The 25,388-nt window shown below is 40.3% G+C and overlaps 1 protein-coding gene across 2 annotated transcripts in view; it reads left to right on the forward strand.

Moving 5' to 3' along the window:
• Positions 1 to 25,388, forward strand: part of DAPK1 (death associated protein kinase 1) — an 86,929-nt gene that overhangs the window by 26,542 nt on the left and 34,999 nt on the right. For both annotated transcript variants that reach the window (XM_079996003.1, XM_079996002.1), the window contains exons 3-9: positions 5,925 to 6,146; positions 14,084 to 14,222; positions 15,036 to 15,165; positions 22,267 to 22,315; positions 22,402 to 22,428; positions 22,887 to 23,039; positions 25,261 to 25,306. In XM_079996003.1, coding sequence (XP_079852129.1) covers positions 5,925 to 6,146; positions 14,084 to 14,222; positions 15,036 to 15,165; positions 22,267 to 22,315; positions 22,402 to 22,428; positions 22,887 to 23,039; positions 25,261 to 25,306 — 766 coding nt within the window. The remainder of the gene's footprint in view (positions 1 to 5,924; positions 6,147 to 14,083; positions 14,223 to 15,035; positions 15,166 to 22,266; positions 22,316 to 22,401; positions 22,429 to 22,886; positions 23,040 to 25,260; positions 25,307 to 25,388) is intronic.

Genomic DNA, 25,388 nt, shown 5'->3' on the forward strand with positions numbered 1-25,388 from the left:
GTTTGTTCTGATTAGGGAATGTTCCACAATCTGTCATTCACAATATGTACCTGTCTGATATTTAATATAAAATGTATTGGCCAGATTATCACTAAGAATTACTGCAATATAAACAGATTAAATAGCACCAGTTAGTGTTTTACATGTGCAATTTGAAGCGCTTGTTTGTTTGTTTGTTCATTATTACTTGCACTTAAACTCTGCTTTCTATCACTTTCACAAGGTGGATACAACTAACATAACATTAGTTCGTAAGTGGGTTTTGGGTTTTTTTAGGACAATGCTTTTAATGTTTTCATATTGGCTTTTTAGTGTGTAATAATTCATAGCCTTGGGCATCAAGCAGCATTAAAATTCCAGCAAATTAATCTAGAGATTTATGACACATCCCTTAATACTTTTACTACACCTTCCTTACATCCTGCTCAACATGAATATTATGCAAGGATTCTTGTATTTGATTATTTTGTGCACACTCATTCCTGCAGTATCTAGAACAGCCTTTCCCAATCTTGTTCCATGTGTGGCACAAAACTTCTTGAGTTCTTCACTTCGTGTCTCTGTAGTAGCCCATTGAGATTGAGAAGCATGGCTCTAACTTCGATTTGTGAATTCATATGTCAGCAGCAGAAACTGGTTTGCAAACCAGCTTCAGACTGTGGTTGATGTCCTGATTTGTCTGTCCCTTACAAAGCATGATTTGTATGTTGAAATAGGTTCAAACATAACTGAGCTTATGGATACATCGCCTGAATGTATAGGCTCTGTACAGATGTAATATTGACAATCCCTCAACCATGCTGATCCCATGGTTAAGGGAATGAGTGGGGGCATTTGTGCACAGCCTCCCTTCTTCCATATTAATCCTCCTTCTCTTGTAAGTGTTAGCCAGACTTCACACCAACACAAACTGAAGGCTACATCAGACTTCCTCAACCTGGTGCCTTCCAGATGTTTAGGACTACAAATTCCATCATCCTTGGCCAATGGCCGTCTAGCTGATGATGGTTGTAGTCCAAAACATCTGGAGGATGTGAGGTTGGGGAAGACAGGCTGTACACTACCTTAGTACTACTAACCAGAGCTTTAAATGACGATTTAAGCTGTTTTTTATTTTGTTTTTCAAATTCTGGTTAGTGCTAGCTAATGCTGTTGGTGCCAATTTAGATGTAACACTATATCATGTTTAATGTTTGGAAAGGAGGGATGAGTTGGGGCTAGAACAGAGAAGTCAGACAGAAGGGAAGGTCGCTCACAAGCCAAGCCCACCCCATAAAGCATGTTTAAGAGATTGGCAGTTGTGCATCTGCACTGGATCATAAAGAGAATGAAGCAGTGGTACAACCAGGGGGAGAGCCTTTACTATGGTGCTATCCCATCCCATGTTGAATCACCTTCCCTCCAAACTAAGCCAAAACCATTTATACTTTTTCGGCACCTCTGTCAAAGCATATTTGTGTACAGAGGCTTCTGCTGTTTTTTTTTTTTTAATCCAGCATGTCACTTAATTTGTTCATTTTCAATTTCAGCTGCATTTATTTTGTATTATCTTATCATTGTGTTGGGATTTTTTGTACTCCTTTCAGACAGATGTGGGACACAGTGTAAACCGGTTTTAAAATATTTGTTCATTTTGTAAATATTACTATACTAGCGAGTGTTTTTAATAAGGGAAAATCTTGTGTATATCTCCCGGGGGCGGGGGGCGGGGAGTGATACATTCTATGAATATATCATGAATTGACTTCTTAGCATTTTCCTTTTTCAACTTCCCTAAGTTCCAGCTGCCTCTGTTAATTTTCGCCTTTCACACAGTTGACAAAAAAAAGAAGAAAAAAAGAAATGACAGTATCATCTGTTTTTAAGAAAACTGTGGCTTTAATTTGAAGGGTTTGAAAGAGGTCCCTTACCATCTTTATTGCTAAAGTTCTATTCACAGAACAATAGCTTTTCCATTGTCGCTTAACAGACTAATCTCTATTTGGTCAAGACTGATCTGTGTGCATTTGCCTATCTTCATTGTTCCCCTCCTTCTAAGAAATGAGACATAATAATTTTCCAGAGACATAAACCCAAAAACTCAAAAAATATGCCCCATATTGCACCTCACCCAGCCTCCTGTCAGTAGAGTCACTGCCCCTTACTGGGAAGGGTGAGGAGACAGGAAGGTCAGCGCTGTGTGCACACACCAGCAGGATTAGTCCGGCGTCTCTGTTGCCTACACCATGCAGACCTCCTGTCCCATCTCAACCCTCTCAGTGAGGGCACTGATTTTGCTGCAAGAAAGGTAATGTTGTGGATCCACCTCAGTGGGCAAGCAACTTCTGAGTATCGTCCGGACCATGAAACACAGAACTAAATACAATCAAATCCATTTAACTGATGGGATTTCAGCTTCCTTTAAGACATCTAGGCTTAATTTTTTTGTTCAGGGAAATTTCTTCTAGCAAACTGGTATTGTAAAGTCTTACGGAATTTCTAAATTAATTACAGTGCACGGGTTGGAAATGGTAAATACAACTTACTATAATTTAATCTAGTAGTAATAGTAATGTCTGATTCTTTCTGTCTTTTTCTATAAAGAGAAGGAAGTTGGTCTGCCGTGGGAGTTACTGTTGCCCATGGTGTGCTAATTAGTAATCCTTTATATGTGCACCCTATCCGTGCTGGAGAGCAACAAGAGGGCTGGGACGCAGAGCCCGTTTACGTAAATTTGTGAATTCCCTCTTCACCACCTCCTTCCTCCCCACTCCCCACTCCTCCCCATTTTAAGCAGCAGCTTATGATTTCCTGGTCTAAACGCTGAAACACAATTTTATCTGTCAGATGATATGCTAACTGGTCAGAAAGATGGTTGAAAAATCATTACGCCTACAACACTTGTATAGGCTGATGTCAAGCACCTTGAACAGAGGAGATTTAGAGTAGCAATTATCCACCAATTCAAAGAGAATTGCAGGATCACAAACAAATCACTGTTATTAAAAGACAGCACTTATTCTTGCAAAGTGCTTTCATTGTGATTCTCACTGTCTTCAACTGATATTCTCCCATGAGGGGAATTATATACGCTAGTTAATATTATTTAAGTAGAGTGCTAGGCATTATTATTATTATTATTATTATTATTATTATTATTAAAATTATCTCTTCAATTCTAATAAAACCTATGACACTTGGCATTATACTTTTGAAACCTGCAGAGTGTTTCCTGTATTTGCAGCACGGGCAGCTGTGACGAAGCATAGTAATGTTGTAGTTAATTTTTAGCAAAATGGCTCTCAGGATTTCTTCCCACACTTCAGCCCACAAAAACCCATGGAAAGCTCTCTTATTTCAGCTCTCTTATACCTACCTCTGTAGTAATAAAAATCCTACAAGTCCTTAATTGTATGAATCAGTGATATATATGGTTGATATTTCTTCATTACAAAAACAAATTAACACTGGGAAATGGGCATATGCAGTAAATAATGTCGAATTTTCCATAATATTTACAAATATCTCCTGCTAAGTCAGGTTCAAGGATTTTGTATTAACTCACAAAACCTGGAACAACTTAGGTCCAAGGAACCTTAGGGACCACCTGAACGCTTATTTTGCAGCTCAGTCATTGAGCTCATCTACAAAATGGTTGCCCCCTGGGTTGCTGTTGCTTATGAACAAAGGAAGATCTTAGCCACCTTTGAAATTTATATCAACATGTAACTGAATCGCTGTACCGGTTACACTGAATTCAAATGAAATACACCCTTCAAATGAAATAACAGTCTTCTTTACGTTGGAGTTTTGGTTATCATGGGATGCTTCCAAACTGGGCAATTACCACGCTTCATTTACAGTGGGCCCACTGCGTTTGCGAGGGTTTGGTTCTAGGGGTCCGCTTGCAAAGGCAGACACTGGGTCTGCCTAGGACCCTCGTACCTACGGGACCACCTCTCCTGGTATGTCCCACAGAGTACCTTACGGTCTTCAAATAAAAACATATTGGAGATTCCGGGCCACAGGGCGGTTAGACTGGCCTCAACCAGAGCCAGGGTTTTTTCGGCCATGGCCCCGATCTGGTGGAACACTCTGCCACAAGAGACTAGGGCCCTGTGGGACTTGACATCTTTCCGCAGGGCCTGCAAGACGGAGCTGTTCCGCCTGGCCTTTGGCCAGGGCACAGCCTGACCCCCTCTCTCCTTCTGTAATCCTCATAGAACTCTAACCCAATGGTTGCAATTAATTTGATTCTGAATTGATTTTAGAATTAATTTACTGTGTGGTTTTATGTATAGTGGTACCTCGGGTTACATATGCTTCAGGTTACATATGCTTCATGTTACAGACTCCGCTAACCCAGAAATATTACCTCGGGTTAAGAACTTTGCTTCAGGATGAGAACAGAAATCGTGCAGCAGCAGCGGGAGGCCCCATTAGCTAAAGTAGTGCTTCAGGTTAAGAACAGTTTCAGGTTAAGAACAGACTTCCAGAACAAATGAAATACTTAACCTGAGGTACCACTGTACATTGTGCTATTTTTACTTGTTGTTAGCTGCTCTGACCCCGGCTTAGGCCGGGGAGGGCGCGATACAAATAAATTATTATTATTATTATTATTAGTTTTTGTTTTTGTTGTTGTTCATCTGAAGTTGTATTTACCTAATTTTAAGACCTGCTAAGGAACAGGTGATTATGTCCTTATATGTAAAGCCACAGAATTCAAAGAAGGTGTACAGTGGTGCCTCGCAAGACGAAATTAATCCGTTCCGTGAGGCTCTTCGTATAGCGGTTTTTTCGTCTTGCGAAGCAAGCCCATTGACAGCTTAGCGGATTAGCGCTATTAGCGGCTTTTAGCGGATCAGCTGATAAGCGGCTTAGGGCTTAGGAAAAGGGGGGGAAAGGGAAAAAACCCCGCAGGAACTCACAATACATTTTCGTCTTGCGAAGCAAGCCCATAGGGAAATTCATTTTGCGAAGCACCTCCAAAACGGAAAACCCTTTCGTCTAGCGGGTTTTCCGTCTTGCGAGGCGTTCGTCTTGCAGGGCACCACTGTACTTTCTTTTTCCCATGACTGTAAATAAATGGGGCACGGAGGGCAGTGGGTTCCCCCAGTTCTCCATTTATTTATTTCCCCCACCTCACTCATGTAAGGTTGCAGGTGTCAATCCCCTAAGTAAAGTAAGAGCAAGTTGCAGGCTTACCATGCTTGTTATGGGACGTTGGGGCATCCAATGGTCAGCATCCTGTATTTTCCTTAGGATTCATCCCCAGAAGATTGGGTGCACTATCCACAGGTATAGATGCCCTTAAGGGTGGTATTCAGTGCAAGGATTTCCACTGAGTGAGAGGGTGCTCCCTTGTACATGGATAAATAATTGTGCTGGTGGAATGAGAGACTTGGTGCTACATTGGATTCCACCTTAAAGCGTTGCTCTATTTTGTTTAAACGTCAGGGTTTTGACTCTGGCAGTGACGTATCAAAAAGGTGGTATCAGTTTGGTACACATTCACTCTAACCTTTGTTATGAGCAGCATTTCAAAGCCTATTTTAATTAGTGCTAAATTGCTTTTCTGGTGATTCCCCACCCCCAAAACTTTTTCCGCATTGCAGTTAGGGATTGATTTCTTTTTAAATGAGTGGTTGTATTGGGGGAAGTTCACGGCTCATTGGTTGAATCTGTAGCTAGCACCAAGTGAGCTAAATGGACCAGTGGTGTCACCAGGTATGAGCACATTTCTGTGTTCCTTTCATATTTAATTTTTGTCTTTTCTTTCTTTCTTTTTTGCCGAATAATTTTTTATCAGTTTTCCAATTTTAACCCAAATTTGTATATACCACTGCCGAATTTTTGTCTTTTCTATTGTGTGTAGCAATAGAAAATATTTTTGTATGTACTATACTTAATAAATACCTTTCCTACTGTCTTGTGTTTCTTAGTGGACAGTTTGCAGTAGTAAGGAAATGTCGAGAGAAGAGCACTGGAGCACAGTATGCTGCAAAATTCATCAAGAAACGAAGAACAAAATCCAGCCGCCGAGGAGTGACTCGAGAAGACATTGAACGAGAAGTAAACATATTGAAGGAAATCCAGCATCCCAATGTGATTACTCTGCACGATGTTTACGAAAGTAAAATGGATGTAATTCTTATTCTTGAACTGTAAGTAGTTTCAAAATTGCTTTTTAGGGGCTGGGGCAGTTTCTGAAAATCAGAAATGTATGTTTTTGGAAATGCAACTTTCTGTCAGTTTGTGCTGGAAAAAACTGTGGTACGGATCTTAATAAAATATCTGCAGCTTTTTGAGAGAAGCCAGTGAATGGAGCTGGGAAAAGGGCAGGAGAAATGTTATTGGAATAACAATTATAACCCTGCAGATTGAAGGTGGTAGTTCTGGGTGGTAGAATTGTGAAAAAGAATTGTGTTTTGTGTGTGTGTGTGTGTGCACAGAGGTGAGTTAGAAAATTTATTTTGTTTTATAGCAGATCAGTGATTTGAGAGTTGAACAGTGAGAAAACAAGAGAATCAAACTGAGTGGTGAAGTGGAAATCCCTGTCATTTTTACCTACATGTGGCAATTAGGTTTCTCTTCCCCCAGTTTCCAGTTTCTTGCATTTTGCTTGTTGGTGGAGCAATAGAAGCACTCTATTGCTCCATCAATGCATGGTCAGAGGGAGCAGATGGGAGAAGGAGGAGTCAGAAGCTGAAGAGGCAACAGAGTTTAGTGAGCAGGAAGAGGCTGGGGCAGAGAGCCTTCCAGACTCAGTGGCAGGAGAGGAGAGGGGACAGAGATGAAGCAGGCTGCTGTAAAATCAAGGGGTCTCTGCTTCCTGCTGCGGCCATCTCCCTTCCTCTCTGGTCTCCCAGGACACACAGAGAAATGAAGAGGGCAGAGCAAAGGGAGACAAAGCGAAGGAGCCTTAGGCTGCTGGGGAAGGCACAGAGGGAGGAGCCTAAGAGAGCGGTGGGAAAGCAGGGACCTTTAGTCCTCGCAAGTATGATCACTAGGCCTACACTGATTTGGTTTATTTTATTTTATTTTTTATTGCTGATTTACTCCTGGCACTGGCTCCTGACAGAAACGAAGCACTGTTAAGTAAATATCTCAAATGCATGAAAAAGGAACTCATTTGGTTTGGGGAGTCGGGCTAGAAACTTGAACCATCAATTTTTCAAACTTACTCATTTAAAAATATAATTGTCAATAAAGGTTAACTGCCGGACATCTGGTCTGTTATTGCTGAATATTTCCCTATAATTTATTCCTTCTTGTTAGTTAACGCTGCTTAGCTGACTTAGTTAGTTAGTTAGTTAGTTAGTTAGTTAACACTGCTAGTTAACTAGTTAATGCTGCTGAGCCGCATGAGGGGAAGGGATTTCATCTAGTGTTCAGTATACATAGGATGAATCTGAAAAGGATACACATTTAACATGAGAGTGCACACAGTGCTGAGAGGGCAGAGGAAGCTGATTTCGGTGTCGCTTCTGTGACTGGCTCCTCCTGAGAGCCAGAGAGGAGGAGGAGGAGTTTGGATTTGATATCCCGCCTTTCACTCCCTTTAAGGAGTCTCAAAGTGGCTAACATTCTCCTTTCCCTTCCTCTCCCGCAACAAACACTCTGTGAGGTGAGTGGGGCTGAGAGACTTCACAGAAGTGTGACTGGCCCAAGGTCACCCAGCAGCTGCATGTGGAGGAGCGGGGAATCGAACCCGGTTCCCCAGATTACGAGACTACCGCTCTTAACCACTACATGACACTGGAGGAGCTGCTGGCCACTGAAGCCATGCTGCACTGGGCTCCATGCTTGGCCCCCTCCTGATGAAGCAACATCTTGTACATGATGTCACAAACACGTGACACCTGCTGAACCCCCTCAATCTTGGACTAAAGTCGGCACCTATGCCAACTTTATCACTCTTTGCTTTTCTATCTCATCAAGCAAGCAAAAAGCTATTAACTAAATGTTCAGGCCTCATTTTTCACCATGAATGATCAGTGAAAAAGGATAGATTCCCCAATAGCAAAACCAATCAGGCTAATCTCTGTTTTGTTCTGATTTGCTCTCCATTTCCAATGTAGGCCATTTTAATTTTGTTAAACGCACTGGGTTTAAAATGCTCCATGGGACAATAACTATTTAGCTGGTACCTTAATTATTTAATCAGTTCATTAATAAAGGCATGTAAGTACAATGCTGCTAGCTCATTAAGGAATGATGATGCTGGTTTTTGAAGCTAATCTGTTTCAAGGTTACTGTTTAAAATCTATAATTATATCTTATGGGATGTAGCATTTAATCCCAAAGCTTGCGAAAGAGTTGTTTGCTTCTTTTGAAAAATAATTATTTTCTAGTGCTGTGTGATATATTTTTCCTCCCAGAGGATGGAAGTGTTGACTGCAAGCATCTTTTTTTTTACTGTTAAACACAGTGCTTGATCTTCTTGAAGACTCTCAGTTAAACCTTGCACTAGAACCTATAGCCAACTCCACATGTATGTTTTCTGTTGATTCCATTTGTAAACTCCTTATGCATGCATAAAAATATAATTACCTCTTGTGATCCAGAGAGGGAGTACTGTAGATACAGCTTTCTTGTGTGTTAAATACTGAGGGGTTTTATTGGGTTTGCAGCTGTTTTGCTCTGGGTATATAGGTCTCAGAAAAACCAACTCTGCAATGGCTTCTTGTTGCTTCTACCTCCAATACAGTAATCAGAGTGCTGGTCTTGGTTGCTGGTGCTTCTTCCATACAAGAGATTAACCGACATGTCAGAAAAAGCAATTCTCAAAGAGCTTGTTTCTGGAAAATGTTTTATGTTAAGGATGAAACTAGAACAAAAATGAAATGTTAGGTTGCTGAAATGTTGGTTCTATAGTTGTTTATCCTTACAGCATATGCCAGTGACTAATAGTGTCTGCTGTTTGCTTAGTGTGATCTTTGTGTTATTTTATGCTTGGGGAAGCAGTCAGTATAAACTTTCAGGTACGAATTGGAGAAATTGCATTGGAAAGGTTACTTTTCTGCTGCTGAATGAGAAAGCTGCAGGGTTCATACATGATCTGAATTTAATGTAATTATATGCTATGTTCGTTAGAAGTATTTAGAGTCTGTGGGTGGCACTCACTATAATGTTCTGCTAATCAGAGTTCAAGAGCATGCAGTTCTTTAAGGAGCTATGCAGAATTTACTCAGTAATCCCTATTAGAGAACCAGAAGGAAAATAATCAATTAGACTTGCCCTCAGCTGTTGTCATAAATATGCTGCAAATAAAATCTCCTGTGTGGAAAAAATATGGCGGCTAATGTAGGGGACAAGTTATTTCTTCAAAGGACAAGTTAATCATCAACTAATTAGCACCATTTTGCTGTGCTGCATTTCTTTTCAGAAATATTTATAGCAGATGTTCAAGAAGTGAACTTCTGAAAACAGAATTTTAAACATTCCACTGGCTTCATCTGGGTGAAATGGAGATTATTCACATTTTAATTTCATAATTTGCTTTTTAGTTCCATTAAGGTGAATAAACTGCTCAAGCTTAACTTGGTGCATGCTGTGGCATTATAATGAATCACAAAGCAGCAGTGCACTGAAATGTGGGATGTGTTAGCAGTTACCCTGCTTTCGTAAACCTCTTAGATGTGGGCTTTTTTTCATGCTTCTAGCCTATTTGGTGAAATGCCTGCCCATTTACAATGGTTTCACCTTTCCTGCATTTCACATTGAGAAGCAAAGGTTGTTTCCTGCCCATGGCTACCGCTACTTTTTTTCTTCCTCCAATCCCCTCTAATCCAACCATAGGTTATGCCCATTACTGTCTTGCTTTAATTGTCTCTATTAAGTTGTTTTTCTGTATACAGTCTTTATTGTTCACATCTATCTGTCTCAAGAGACTATGAAGTGCGCCCTCTGGGGGTGGAGGCAAACTGTTGGAGAATCACAGCGCCTGCTGTGATTGTGGAGACCGGTAACAACGCCTGCCTCCCATGTTGTTTTTGCTGCTTTAGCAGCACTGAAGTGACCTCTCCAGGGTGCAAGCCTGGGCAATGTGTATGGAGGTCCTGGGTGGCCCCACACTTAGCTTCACTGTTGTGGTCAAAAGGGAAGCAGAACAGTACATCAGTACAACAGACACCATCCAATCGTCTTTGGGATCCCACTCTGGATTTGTGTGGAGTTTACTCCTTAGCAGATACAGATTTTTTTTCCTCCAGATTCGCTGCCAAAACACTTCTCATGAATGAGTATAGCTGCAAGGCAGCAGAGGTTTAGGATCAGAGCTTTCCTTTTCCTAGATGGGCTACCTTCCCAGATTGACAAAGCGCATTGGCCCCTCAGTTCCCTCTACAACATGTGCAGTAACTGCCTTCTTGACCGTTGGACCCACTGTTGATCTTGACTGATCAATCCGCCACAGCCTTTCTTCGCATGCAGGGGAAGTCCCATAGACTACCCTCTCCAGGTTTAGCTGACCAGTCAAAGCCATTTCCTTGTGTGTGGCCACTGTTGCATGCTCACTGCTTCTAGGAGCCACAGGTGCAGGGTATACATTACAGTAGTGCCTCGCAAGACGAAAAGAATCCGTTCCGCGAGTCTCTTCGTCTAGCGGTTTTTTCGTCTTTCGAAGCAAGCCCATTAGCAGATTAGCGCTATTAGCGGCTTTTAGCGGATAAGCGGCTTAGAAAAAGGGGGGGGAAGGGGGGAAATGTCGGAAAAACTCGCAAGACATTTTCGTCTTGCAAAGCAAGCCCATAGGGAAATTCATCTTGCGAAGCACCTCCAAAACGGAAAAACCTTTCGTCTAGCGGGTTTTTCGTCTTGCGAGGCATTCATCTTGCGGGGCACCACTGTATACACTTAACATAAATAGCAACCTTTATACAGTGCAGCTATTCATAATAGGCGTATGATGTAGAGATTCAAAGGTAATGTATCTTGGACAAAGCAAACTTCTGCAGTAGAAAATGAAAGTAGCGTGGGCTATTGTCATACTAGCAAACTTTAAAATGAAATTATATTCTGTAAAATTAGGGATGGGGGACCTGTGGTTCTCCAGGCGTTATTGGACTGCAACTCCCATCAGCCCCAGCCAGTATGACCAGTGCTCAGGAATGGTGAAAGTTGTAGTCCATCAGCACCTGGAGGCCACAGATTTGTGAAAGGATATTCAGTGAATGGCCCTAACGAGTGGGATATTTGGATTCTTGAGCTATTCAAAGTTGAGTGGAGGGCAGAGAACTGAATTGAGTATTATGATATGGATTGACATTTGGAGTATTTTTAATCTTGGTCTGCAACCCTTTACTCTCCTTGTGTCTTCTGTCCAGTTTTAGACTAAGCTCTTCTGGGTATGAGCGTGTCTCTCTGGCTGCTTAAAAATGATGCAGCTGCATAAGCAATAAGAATTAATAATGCTCTGCGACTGATGGTCACTCAGGACTAGTTCAGATTGCTAGGGAAAGCAACACTCTGTACATCCTTGGGACACCCATATGCATGCCTGCCTTTCACATGAAATTTTCATAATCCCCTGTTGTTGTTGTTGTTGTTGTTGTTGTTGTTGTTTAGTCGTTTAGTCGTGTCCGACTCTTCGTGACCCCATGAACCAGAGCACGCCATATTCCCCTACATACATGCAAATGTATGATCACAGCTATGCTATAAAGTAGAACTGATTGCACATAAAGGGCACATTGCATTTATTCATATATATTAGCTGCCTCATAAAATAATTTCTCTTGCCAACGTACAGTACAACAAATACTGTAAGCAAGTTTATAAACACAACAAAAATACAATACAGTGGACCCTCTGGATACGGATTTAATTCGTTCCGGGGGTCCATATGCACCCTGAAAAATCCATAACCAGAGGCGCTGTTTCTGCGCACGCGCGTGGCACACAGTGCTTCTGCGCATGCGTGAGCAGCAAAACCCGGAAAAATACTTCTGGGTTTGCCGCTTTCGCAGCCTGAAGATTATGTATCCAGAGAGGTACGTAACTCGAGGTGTTATGTACTGAAGTTCTCACCCTGGGCCAGCAGGGGGATACTGTAGGTAGTTTTCACTCAGGTCCACGTCAGTTATTTTAGGCGGGAAACCCTGGGTTGTTGTTGCTACAATGTTGACAGCCGGCTGCCTATAAAAGCATGCCGGCTGAGCTATTTGCTGTTCAGTTCTGTCCAGCTTACAAATAAAGAGCTGCTCTGGAGAAATCGCTGTTTCGTCTGCTATGTTCGCCCACAACCTAACATGAGGGTCCACTGTAAATATGTCAGCCACGATCGCAAAACATTTTTAACATAAAAAGAGTGGGGGGGAAACACCTCAGCCAGCCATAGGACAGTGATTGTGTGTGGGTTGTATCTCTTCATCTCTACATCTCTTCATATGTACAAGAAATCATTATGGAATTCACTGCCTCAGATAGTGAAAGATAAGGCCATTGTTGAGATTTTTGTGCCAGGTGTGCTAGTGGTTTCTTGCAGGGAAGATGGAGTGTGGGACAAACAGCAGAGAAGGCTGTTGCCTTCACAACCTGTTATGGGACTTTCCAGATACATCTCACCAACCCCTGGTGGACTTAATGGCACTTTGTCTATGGGCTGTTCTAATGCCTGCACAACACCCCAGAGGTGAGATGAAGGTACCCATGATTACCCCTGACAGTACAACAATTGGTTTAGAGCTTTAAAGTAAATAGAAATACATGCTTGGCTGTTTTATACATACTTTGGTAGCTTCCCGATTGGCTTGCATACTGTGTTCTGTATAAGCCTACTTTTGGAAGGCTGGAATAGTTCAGCTTGTTCGGAATGATGCAGCGACACTGTTATCTGGGTCTGATCACAGAGCACATATTGTGCCTCTTGAAGCTTGACTGCCTACAAGGTAGTTTGCAGGCACAATAAAGAGTAATGGTGTTAATTTTTAAAGCCACAGACAGCCTAAAACCAGGTTACTTGAGGGAAGACTGATTTCCATTCAGACCTTTCCAATTTATATAGGTAAGGTCTTTTCCATCTCTGTGTTGTGGATCTCCACAAGCAAAACCATCCAGTTGGCTTCCTCTCCCTTGTCTTCTAAAGATTGGTTAAGGCATAAAAAGAGTTTCTTCTTTTTATGGGTTAGTTGTTGCTTTGAGAGCACTTGGTGAATGGGAAGGAGATATATAAATAAGTAATAAATATGATAAAGACAGTGGTAATAGGCAAGGATGTTTTCATCAATGTTTCATTTTAAAATCCGTCTTTGTCGCTTAATATTTGTTGCTAATAATGTTGATGATGACACAAAGAAGTAATATTTGGAACAAAAAAACCAAGAACATTGTTCCGTTGTTTTCAGAGAGTGTCGCGATTCAATTTTGTATAGAACGAAAAGATGTGATGGTGAGCCAGTATACTGTTATTGTCAGCTGCTATTCATCATCACAGAAAGTGATGGATGGAAAAAGGACTATGTGTGTACACATTCATTTGTAAGAGTTTCTTGACAGATTTTACAATCAAAATATTTGAGAAATTTTTAAATGTAGTCTTTATGCAGGCAAAGGGTACACAGAAATATTTAAAATAAAGTTTGCTGCCGCACTGAAAATTATAACCAAAGTATGGAAATGGTTGGGAGATGGCAGGAGTCAACATTTATAGAGTTATGGGAAACAATGTGTGACTTTTCTGTGTTCTGCTTTAAAATCAATAGTTGCATATAATATTGCTATTTCTCTCCTGCCACCGGAGACTTGCTATTACTCCTACTTCCTGTCATCCAAAACAATGTATGAACCTCATTGATTTTCATAAATTAAAGTACAACCTATGATAATAAAGCCAGAAAAATAGTTCAGTATACCAGAACAATTCTTCAGAGGCAATCGTCAATTTTCTAGGTGCCTAGAATTTTCAAGCATGCATTGTTACATGGCAGACTGAAATAAACATTTGAATTGCAATTTAAAAAAACAAAAACAAACGTGTTCAGATTCTGTGCAGGAAGCTTTTAAGAATGGATTGCCTTTCTTAATATGGCTGTGCAAAGTCCTTAAGCTGAAAAAAAAATCAATAGGCTAAAGTCAATAACTGCTGCTCCTATTCTCACAGCGTTGCAGGAGGGGAGCTCTTTGATTTTTTAGCGGAAAAGGAATCTCTGTCTGAAGAGGAGGCCACGGAATTTCTCAAGCAAATCCTCAATGGTGTTAACTATCTGCACTCTCTGCAAATTGCACACTTTGATCTCAAGGTATGTTGGATAGATTTTAAGTTTGGGGAATAGTGGCTAAAGCAACACTTAGAACTTGGATAGCATAATAAAAATCCCCATTATTTATGTGAAAGGTAGCTATTGAAAAGGGTATCATGGTGGTGGTGGAGCATGTCCTGGGGCTTCTGCACTATTTCCTAAAATATTTTGTGCCCCTACCTACTAGTCTACTCATTTTGCCCGCCTGAAAGAACCTGTGCAGTCTCAGTGCCAAACCAGACCTAATGATTAATGAATGTGAGTAATTATTAATTGAAGGAAGACTCTGGTTTTGAACTGGATGTGGAAAATGAATTGAGGAGAACTTAATTAAAGACTTGCTGATTTAGGGTAGATGGGGGGGGCTCAAATTAATTGAAGAATTTATTTTACTTAGGGTCATTTGGATGAGAAATAAATTAGCTTGCTGCTGTGATGTTTATTTCCAAACTTGCATTTGTATATACAAATTAGCATGTGCAAATGTGTGTTTTTATGGGTCTTCCTCAGTTATTTTAAGTACTTAGGAATACTCCTGATTTTGTAAAGAACAAATGTGAATCTTGCAGCTGTTCTGTGCAGGACCCACCATTATATTATGATGTTTGGATATAATAAATCATCATCTGGGAACCCTGTGTCAAGTCAGGATTCAGTGTGAGGAACCAATGTGTTTTCACAGCCATGGGGCCATTTCCGTTGAGTGTGGTGCTTAGAGCATATGAGTTTTACTTGTCAGGAAGAGATTATTTTTCCAAATTGTTCCTGTGTTTTGCAACTGCTCACACGCAACCAATCTTTTTTTCTTCAAAGCCTGAGAACATAATGTTGCTGGATAGAAATGTACCAAAGCCTCGTATCAAGATCATTGACTTCGGCTTAGCGCATAAAATAGACTTTAGTAATGAGTTTAAGAACATTTTTGGGACGCCTGAATTTGTTGGTGAGTGTTGTACTTCCCTGTTTAGCTGTTGTGGTGTGTTTGTATGACAGTGCTGAAGTGGACTGGTTCTTATAGGTGGAGCAGAAGTGACCTCCATTTTCCACATGAGCTGGAAACTTCAGTCTACTCAGTCTCTCGCCAGTACTGCCTGGGCTGAGAACAGGGGCAAAGTGGACTGGTTCTTATAGGTGGAGCAGAAGTGACCTCCATTTTCCACATGAGCTGGAAACTTCAGTCTACTCAGTCTCTCGCCAGTACTGCCTGGGCTGAGAACAGGGGCAGTGGATGGGCAAACAACAACCTGTCCAGATTGCACAGCAAAAGAATTTACCTAGGACGATACTGTAGTGTGTACTTCTCCCAGTTTCTCATTTGCCATGCAAATAAAGGAACATCCATTACAAGTTCACACGCATTTTTCCAGCCCTCCTGTCCCCATATGCCCATCTTAGAAATTTGTGACAGATGGATGGCCTGACTTCAAAACAGAAAATAAGAAACAGTTCTACCCATTTGCAAATGCCTGGTAACCTGGAGCTCATTCCTGGTGCCAGGTGGGAGACCTTTTATTTATTTAAAAATATTTATATCCTGCTTACTCATCAAAAGAAATATCAAGAGAGGTTTACAGGAATCTGCTGATGACACCCAGCTGTGTTTCTCTTTTATATCTGACCCAGGTGTTGGCATGGTATCAGCTGGTATCTGGAATCAGTAATGGGCTGGATGAGAGCTAACAAATAGAAGCTCAATCCAGATAAAGACGGTGGTGATGATGAATGATTTATCAGTCCAGGGAAGTGGTATTCAGCCTATTCTGGATGGGGTTGAGCTTCATGAGAATCAGGTCTCCATTCTCTGAGTTCTGCTTGTCCCTGCTTTGCTGCGGCATACTCAGGTGGCCTATGTTTCTTGTACCCATTCTCCAAAAACATCCAGGTTTGGTGTCATGTGTTAGACATGGGGCCGCTCTGGAAGAACATCCAGAAATTACAGCTAGTTTAGAGCATGGTAGCAAGATTGAGTCAGCACCACAAGTATACTTCACTGATTTGGAGAACTTCACTAGCTGCTAGTTCATTGTTGAGTTCAATTCAAGGTGCTGGTTTTGGCCTTTAAAAACCTAAATGGCTTGGAATCAGGGTATCTGGGAGATTCTTTTCTACCAGATGACCATCAACTAAAACCTTGGTTCCTTTGGTTTTTGAGGTTGGAAGGGTGGCTACCAGGGGAGAGGTCCATTTCAGTGGTGGTGCCCAAATTATGCAATACTCTCTCTCTAGGTATGTTCACCTTGCACATGTAGATGTTGATGTTTTTAATCTTTTTTACCCTTGATTTTAAATATATTTTAATGTTATTGTTTGTAACTGTTTTTATTGGACTTTTAATACAGTTCAGTCGGTAGAGAGCGTGAGACTCTCAAGGTTGTGAGACTGAGCAAAAGATTCCTCCATTGCAGGGGTTGGACAAACTAAGGCCAGGGGTCCAGATCTGGCCCAGTTGCCTTCTAAATGAGTAGAATGTGTCCTTTTATTTAAAATGTATCTCTAGGTTATTTTGGGGGCCTGCCTGGTGTTTTTACATTGCTAGAATGTGTGCTTTTACAGTGGTGCCCCGCAAGATGAATGCCTTGCAAGACGGAAAACCCGCTAGACGAAAGGGTTTTCCGTTTTTCGAGGCGCTTCGCAAGACGAATTTCCCTATGGGCTTGCTTCGCAAGACGAAAACGTCTTGCGAGTCTTGTGAATTCCCCCCCCCTTTTTTTTCCTTTTTCTAAGCCGCTAATAACCGCTAATAGCCGCTAAGCCGCTAATAGCACTAATCCGCTAAGCCGCTAATGGCCGTGCTTCGCAAGACGAAAAAACCTCTAGACGAAGAGACTCACGGAACGAATTATTTTCGTCTTGCGAGGCACCACTGTATTTAAAATGTATCTCTGGGTTATTTGTGGGCATAGGAATTCGTTCATTCCCACCCCCCAAAAATATATATAGTCCAGCCCCCCACAAGGTCTGAGGGACAGTGAACCGGCCCCCTGCTGAAAATGTTTGCTGACCCCTGGGCTAGAGGATACTTGTGGTCCCTCCCAACTCTATAAAATTCTATGATTCTTGTAAACCATTTGGATGGTTTGCTACCATGAAGTGGTATATAAATTTTGTTAAATAAAAATAAATTTGTCCAAAGCTTTTTTTAGTATTACTGTCTGGCTGCTGCTGCTCTTTTTTGCTTATTTGTTCTTTAGTTGGTTGTATGCTGGTTTATTGTTTATATTCTTGTTGTTCTAAAGCACGTGTGGAATATATAGATCTCTTAAAAAATAAATAAATCTCACATCCATTTTAGAATACAGTGGTGCCTCGCAAGACGAAAAGAATCCGTTCCGCGATTCTCTTCGTCTAGCGGTTTTTTCGTCTTGCGAAGCAAGCCCATTGATGGATTAGCGGATTAGCGCTATTAGCCTTTTAGCGGCTTTTAGCGGCTTATCAGCTTAGCGGATAAGCGGCTTAGCGGCTTAGAAAAAGGGGGGGGGGAGTCGGAAAAACTCGCAAGACATTTCGTCTTGCGAAGCAAGCCCATAGGGAAATTCGTTTTGCGAAGCGCCTCCAAAACGGAAAACCCTTTCGTCTAGCGGGTTTTTCGTCTTGCGAGGCATTCGTCTTGTGGGGCACCACTGGATGTGAAAAGGGTACAGACTGAGCTACAGGCCAGTTCCTGAGACTGAAGGGGGAAATAGAGTAGTCAAAGGGAAGGTAAAGAAATACAGAAAAAGTGAGAGATAACCAAATTATAAAAAGAACACAGATGAAAAACATTGTGCCACTAAAGGAGGAAGGAAACAAGAAAAGTTCAGAGTGTAATTGAAAGTGTAATTGAAAAAGAAAAGTTCAGAGACCAGCAAGTGGTTCATATTAGAAAAAACATACAGGAATTTAAGCAAGGTGGATGAGTGTTAATGCAAAAATAGAAATTCTCTGGAAAGGAAAAGCTGTTGACAAAAGTGTGTAGATTGAATAAAAGGAATAGCTGTTAATTTAATGCATAAAAGGGTGTTCATTTATCTCTTTGCATGTAGCAACATATAAAGCAAAGACGACGAGAAGGAAAAAATGGATGTTTTATTTTAAGTTCCTTCCAGGCACTAAAAATAGTCTACATGAGGGAGGAAACTGTTGGAAACTAATGCAAGTTTTTAAAATAGACTCCATAATGGCTTGGAAAATACGTTGAAATACCAATAACAATGTAGAACATTCCTACTGTAGAGTATAGGGAAGGAAGGCAGAAGGAAGCATTGTATAAATAAACCATAGAAAGCAAAGTTGTTTCCATATCGAAATAAGAAAATGGGGAGAGCATAGAACAAGGGCTGTGATAAAGGGGAAATCTTCAGGTTAACATAAAGCAAAGACACCAGGCATTTGAATAATTGGGGGGGGGGGTGTTATTGAACAGCAGGAGGAGAAGGAATATTTCTAAAATTAATTCAAGAAAAAAATGTCATGAAGATAATAAACATAGATAACCACACAAAAACATTGCACACAAGACCAAAGGAGTTAAAGTGACTTATATCCCATAAACTAAACTAGGAACAGTCAAGAAAACATTAAAAGCAGAATTTGGGGGCTTGTATGTTTCCGTATGTTAAGAGAGCAGAACAGGGGACAATAACAAGTGTAAGAGAGATTAACAAAGAAATAATGTTGAACATGTACATGTTCATCAAGCAGAAATAAAAGAAGAAAATGGTACGAGAGTGGGTGGTCGTGTTTTATATGTTAGGAAAAACATAAGCTTCTCAGAGTGCCAAACACATTATTATTAGGCAGTTTGATATGTACATGTCAGTATTGTTTAGGCCTGTATTTCATATGTGAGCAGTGGTGATCATTACATGTGTTCAGTCTTTACAAGTTCTCCTTAATGTTGCCCATCCTCTTGAACACTGTTTCTAGGTAGGTAATATTTACCTGCATTCAAACTAATTTGAATTTGAATATTTGCAAATTTAACATCCTTTCCTTTCTGTATGTGGAAGTCATGACTTCCTGGACTTTCTATACTGTATGTATATATATACGTATTTTTCGCTCTATAAGACGCACCAGACCACAAGACGCACCTAGTTTTTGGAGGAGGAAAGCAAGAAAAAAAATATTCTGAATCTCAGAAGCCAGAACAGCAAGAGGGATCGCTGTGCAGCAAAAAGCAGCAATCCCTCTTGCTGTTCTGGCTTCAGCGATAGCTGCACAGCCTGCATTCGCTCCGTAAGACGCACACACATTTCCCCTTACTTTTTAGGAGGGAAAAAGTGAGTCTTATAGAGCAAAAAATATGGTATATATTAATTCGAAAGGTTTATGTCCTACCTTTCAATATAAAGTTTGTAAGGTGGATAAGATGGTAAAAACAACTTAAAACAATACTTTTAAAATAAAAAAGCAATTTTGTATTTACATGATTGCTTTGTAACTAAAATCCCTAACGAAACCACAGACAAAGTAGCAGTAAAATAGCAGTGGCAAAAGGAGAGAAGGAAATCAGTTTAGTCGAATGACATTGCCTTACTTTGGAGTAGGCATGTGCAGATCGCACAGTAAACTTGATCCAAAGCTCCTCTGCCCTTTTCCTCCTCCTGGGAAAATAGCACCCCCTCCAGGATGATTCCACTCTGCAGCTAATCACTGAAGGCAGGTCATTCCCAAATCTGATGCACAGATTCCTATGGAAGCATCCCAAATGAATGCATATAGTTTTTTAAGTTAAAAACTTTGACATCTCTCCAGATACAAATTGGGTATGTCGCCATTTTTAGTTCTGGTGAGATGATCCTGGCCAGCTGAAGTTTCTGGACAGTCTTGAAAATCAGCCCTGCATACAATACACAGCAGATGTTTTGGGAACGTGAATACATCTGGCAATAGTATATACATTGAATATGTTGTTTTCAAATACAGGGGATCATAATGAATAAATATCTTACAGAACAGTCTGAATCAGTTTCATAAAAAGTTTAAAAGAGGGTGAGGTTGTGATAGAATGAATTGTAAAATATATTTTTTTTATATAAAATTTTTATTACATTTTCAATTTACAAAAAAAGAACAAACAAAAAAAGAAGAAAACGAAAAACAATCCAGCTTTCAAAATGCATTTTTACGTTACTAACTGGACTTCCCCACATCTCCCTCACCCTGCATTCTTTACAATAAACATATCAGCAAATTATTACCTTGTTTCGTATCTTATTTATATCTTTCAAAATATTTTACTTCTAAATTTAAAGTACTTTTTGTCAATTATTTATACCTTAAAGTAATACATAAATTAACTTTAAATTTCAACTTTTTCTTACTTATAACTTAATCTTCTATTTTCCCAATCTAGTTGCAGGAGCTAGAATTTCCTAATCGTGCAGATTCTTAACATTCATACAACTTATAATGTTTTTGTAAATAGCCCTTAAATTTTTTCCAGTCCTCTTCCGTTGTTTCTTCTCCCAAATCTCGGATTCTGCCCGTCATTTCAGCCAGTTCCATATAGTCCATCAACTGCGTCTGCCACTCTTCCAGCGTGGGAAGGTCTTTTATCTTCCAATATTTTGCAATGAGTATTCTTGCTGCTGTGGTTGCATACATAAAAAGAGTTCTATCCTTCTTTAACACCTTTTGGTCCACAATGCCCAGGAGGAAGGCCTCTGGTTTCTTAGGAAAGGTGTACCTAAACACCTTTTTTAACTCATTATAGATCATTTCCCAGAAGGCCTTCACTTTTGGACAAGTCCACCAAAGGTGAAAGAATGTCCCTTCAGCCTCCTTACATTTCCAACATTTATTATCAGACCGATGATATATTTTTGCAAGTTTGACTGGGGTCATGTACCACCTATATATCATTTTCATAATATTTTCCTTCAAGGCATTACATGGCGTGAATTTCATTCCAGTGGTCCATAACCTTTCCCAGTCTTCTAACATAATGTTGTACCCAATATCCTGAGCCCATTTTATCATGGCTGATTTGACTATCTCATCCTGGGTGTTCCATTTAAGCAGCAAGTTATACATTCTCGAAAGTACCTTGGTCTTAGGTTCTAACAGTTCTGTCTCTAATTTCGATTTTTCCACCTGGAATCCTATTTTTTTGTCCGACTTAAAAACCTCTTGAATTTGAGCATAATGAAACCAGTCTTGCACCCTATTTTTTAATTTTTCAAAGCTCTGCAGCCTCCAATTGTCTCCAATTTTTTCTATTATTTCCCAGTATTTCGGCCATCCGGCCTCCATATTGGGTTTTTTTCGAACCTTGGCCTCCGCTGATGATAACCACCTCGGGGTCTTACCTTCTAATAAGTCTTTGTATTTTGTCCAGACCATAAATATGGCTTTCCTGACAATATGGTTTTTAAACATTTTATGAACCTTTACCTTGTCGTACCACAAATATGCATGCCATCCAAAAGCGTTATTGTACCCTTCCAGATCTAGGACATCAGTGTTCTCAAGGAGTAACCAATCTTTCATCCAGCAGAAAGCCGCAGCTTCATAATATAACCTTAAATCTGGCAGGGCAAATCCCCCTCTCTCTTTTGCATCCGTTAGTATTTTAAATTTTATTCGGGGCTTTTTGCCCTGCCAGACAAACCTAGAAATATCTTTCTGCCACTTCCCAAAACACTCTACTCTGTCCACGATCTGTAGGGTCTGAAACAAAAATAACATCTTCGGCAATACATTCATCTTTATAGCTGCAATTCGACCCAACAAGGAGAGTTTCAATCTTGACCAGATCTCTAAATCTTTCTTAATTTCTTACCAGCATTTTTCATAATTATCTTTAAATAGATTCAAATTTTTAGCAGACAGAATGAATTGTAAAATAAACTAACGATAAAATGTTTGTGGATCTGCATTTGTGTGAACTAATGCAGCTTGTAAACTAATGTACAGATGATTCCTGTTGGAAAATCTGCTTTTTCCATTTGCTCTTTCTAGACCATACCCTTGTGGTATGTATACTTCATAGCTGAAAAAAATATATCGTTTCGTGTCAAACTGCTCTGCTATAGACTAAAGCTTCTGCTTTGTCTCTTAGCTCCTGAAATAGTAAATTATGAACCGCTGGGCCTTGAGGCAGATATGTGGTAAGTTCACAATTCTTCTGCACTTGAACGTTTTGTAATTTTTTTGTGTCTTTTTGAATAGTGATAGACACCCTTTCTTTTTTCAGGAGTATTGGTGTAATAACGTATATTCTGTAAGTATTAACACTCTAAATCACTTTGTTTTACCCATTTGGTTATTAAATCAACTCCACAAAGTTATAGACTAGGTTACTAATCTATCCAGGCCCATGTTTTATATAGCAGTACATAATTTTCCAAATACATGCTTCAAACTACTGATTACAAATATAATTTGTTGCTGTCCTTATTTTCAATGTTACGATTTATTATTATGTTCCTCTATATGGGAACATTTTTATTTTATTTTATTTTATTTTAATAGTGTGCGTTTTTCCATGCAGTCAGCATAAATGATGAAAAGCGAAAATATGTAAATTCTGAGAGTTGCAGTCACTGTGAGAAGATAGTGGAGGCCTTACTTAAGTTATTGGGATGAGGTTCAGAATCACTTTTAAAACTCAATCCTGGAACCAAACCTTTTGTCCTGGAGTCATACTATATCATTGTGACCGAACTTATTTTTTTGCAGTCTGAGTGGTGCATCACCGTTTCTGGGAGAGACCAAACAAGAAACATTAGCCAATGTGTCTGCAGTGAACTATGACTTTGAGGAGGAATTCTTCAGTAACACCAGTGCTTTAGCGAAAGATTTTATAAGAAGACTACTAATCAAGGATCCAAAGTAAGTTTCTTCCGGGATTCATTTTATGATACCAAGTTCAAGCAAACAGGATTAGTTGGTAGTTACCCTTATCCCTTTCAAAGTGAAGGAGATCCTCCAGGCTGTCAAGTTTGCTGCCCTTACTACCACCACTTTATACAATTTGCATTTGCTTATTTATTACAGTGGTGCCTCGCAAGACGAAAAGAATCGGTTCCGCGAGTCTCTTCGTCTAGCGGTGTTTTCGTCTTGCAAAGCAAGTCCATTGACGGATTAGCGCTATTAGCGGTTTAGCGGCTTGGCTTAGCGGCTTAGCGGATAAGCGGCTTAGGGGCTTAGAAAAAGGGGGGGGAGGAAAAAAAACCCGCAGGAACTCGCAAGACATTTTCGTCTTGCGAAGCAAGCCCATAGGAAATTCGTTTTGCGAAGCACCTCCAAAACGGAAAACTCTTTCATCTAGCGAGTTTTCCGTCTTGCGAGGCATTCGTCTTGCGGGGCACCACTGTACTGTATTTTCCCCTCTATAAGACTCACCCGACCATAAGACGCACCTAGCTTTTAGAGGAGGAAAACAAGAAAAAAAATATTCTGAATCAAATGTTGTTGTTGTTGTTGTTGTTTTAAATAATTTTTATTAACCGGCCAATCAAATCAAATTAAATCACATCACATAAATTCCGAATTACAAAGCCGATTTTTAATTTTTTGTTGGGGGGACCCATATTTCAAGATCCGAAGGGGGATTCTGATCATCTTCTTGCTACTGTGTTAATGTCCAAATCAGTCCGAATCAATCCAAACAGAGTTCATAATTCTATCCAGTCTTTTCTTGCTGTTTCCACATCACATCTTGTTCATATATTTTCTCTTTTTTCTTTATGATCTCTTCTGATAGTCTCCTTAAGCCAATAAACACCAATAATAATCCTGTGTGAATTTTTCCGTTCTTCCAATCCTCAAATCGAGATGGTTTCCATATATCATCGCCTTCATAGATAACATCACTCTTTCCATCATTAATCTCGCAAAACTGTCGCCCACAATATAAAAACAGCTCTATTTCTCTATTTCTCCTCCCAGACTCAAGACCTCCGACAGAACTTCCCAATATGGCGACCGCATTTTTAACTGCGTCATTCCAAAGCTCTTATACATTCCACGCTCTTCTTAAAACATGCTTTGGTTCGAAAGTTTATCTCCACACAGCCTTAAATCCACAGCTTAAGTCCTTAATACGACATTTCTGACTTGTAAGGGGAGGGGATTCTTGTTTAATCACATAAGGAAAGAAAGGAAAGTTTTTTCCCCTCCCCCATCAGTCATTTGCCATACCGAGTCTTGGCGTATCTTCTCATGATTTATTCTTGTTCCTCCAACTCGTCTTGTTTTATCAGAGATCTCTTCTGTTAGCAGTCTTTACTCCCCCTCCTTCCTTGAAATATGTGCATTCTTTCATCCAAATTGTTTCTTTTGAAGTTCTTGCAGCTAGTGGCACGGATCAGGGACGGCGTCCAGGAGCGCCGAAATCCCACAGGAGGGCTTTGTGCCTAGTGCCCCCATCCCCACAAATTCAGGGGTGGTATAGGGCACAGCAGGCAAGGGCAGTCCCCCCACCTTCTTGGGGGGGGGGTAGGGAGGCTAATTACTCCCATCATAGCCTCCAAATTACCTCGTGTGGGTCGGAGAGATGTTATTGTCAGCCATCTTCTGATGTGATCCCCTAGTGGCCCCCCCTGAATCAAATGTTGTTGAAGAGGCTTTGCGCTGCTATCCCTGAAGCCAGAACAGCAAGAGGGATTGCTGTGCAGCAATCCCTCTTGCTGTTCTGGCTTCAGCGAAAGCAACACAGCCTGCATTTGCCCTATAAGATACACACACATTTCCCCTTATTTTTTAGGAGGGAAAAAGTGTGTCTTATGGAGCGAAAAATACGGTAGTTAGTTGTAGCATGTTTTCAGTGCTGTATAAATACGTAGTGGAAGTAACTGCATGAAGAATATGTTAGAACCAGTCCGGTGTAATGTTCAGAAACTCCAATTGGAACCAGGAAGACATAACGTTTAAGTGTCCACTAATCTATGAAACTGACCATGGGCCACTCCCCATTTCTCAGCCTAACCCACCTTACAGAATTGTTGTGAGAATAAAAAAAGGGGTACGTATATGCCTTTTTGAGGCCTTCAAAGAAAATACAGACTATAAAAGTAATAAATGGAATGAATTTTTTTTTCTTCTTTAAAAGGAAGAGAATGACAATTCAAGACAGCTTGCAGCACCCATGGATTAAGGTTAGTATGCAATGCATAGATTATTATATTAGTTTTACCTCTTTCTTTTGCCCATGTAGAAGGTAATATCTTCTTCGTTCAT

Source organism: Podarcis cretensis, assembly GCF_951804945.1.
Source record: "Podarcis cretensis genome assembly, chromosome: 11".
Lineage (NCBI taxonomy): Eukaryota > Metazoa > Chordata > Lepidosauria > Squamata > Lacertidae > Podarcis > Podarcis cretensis.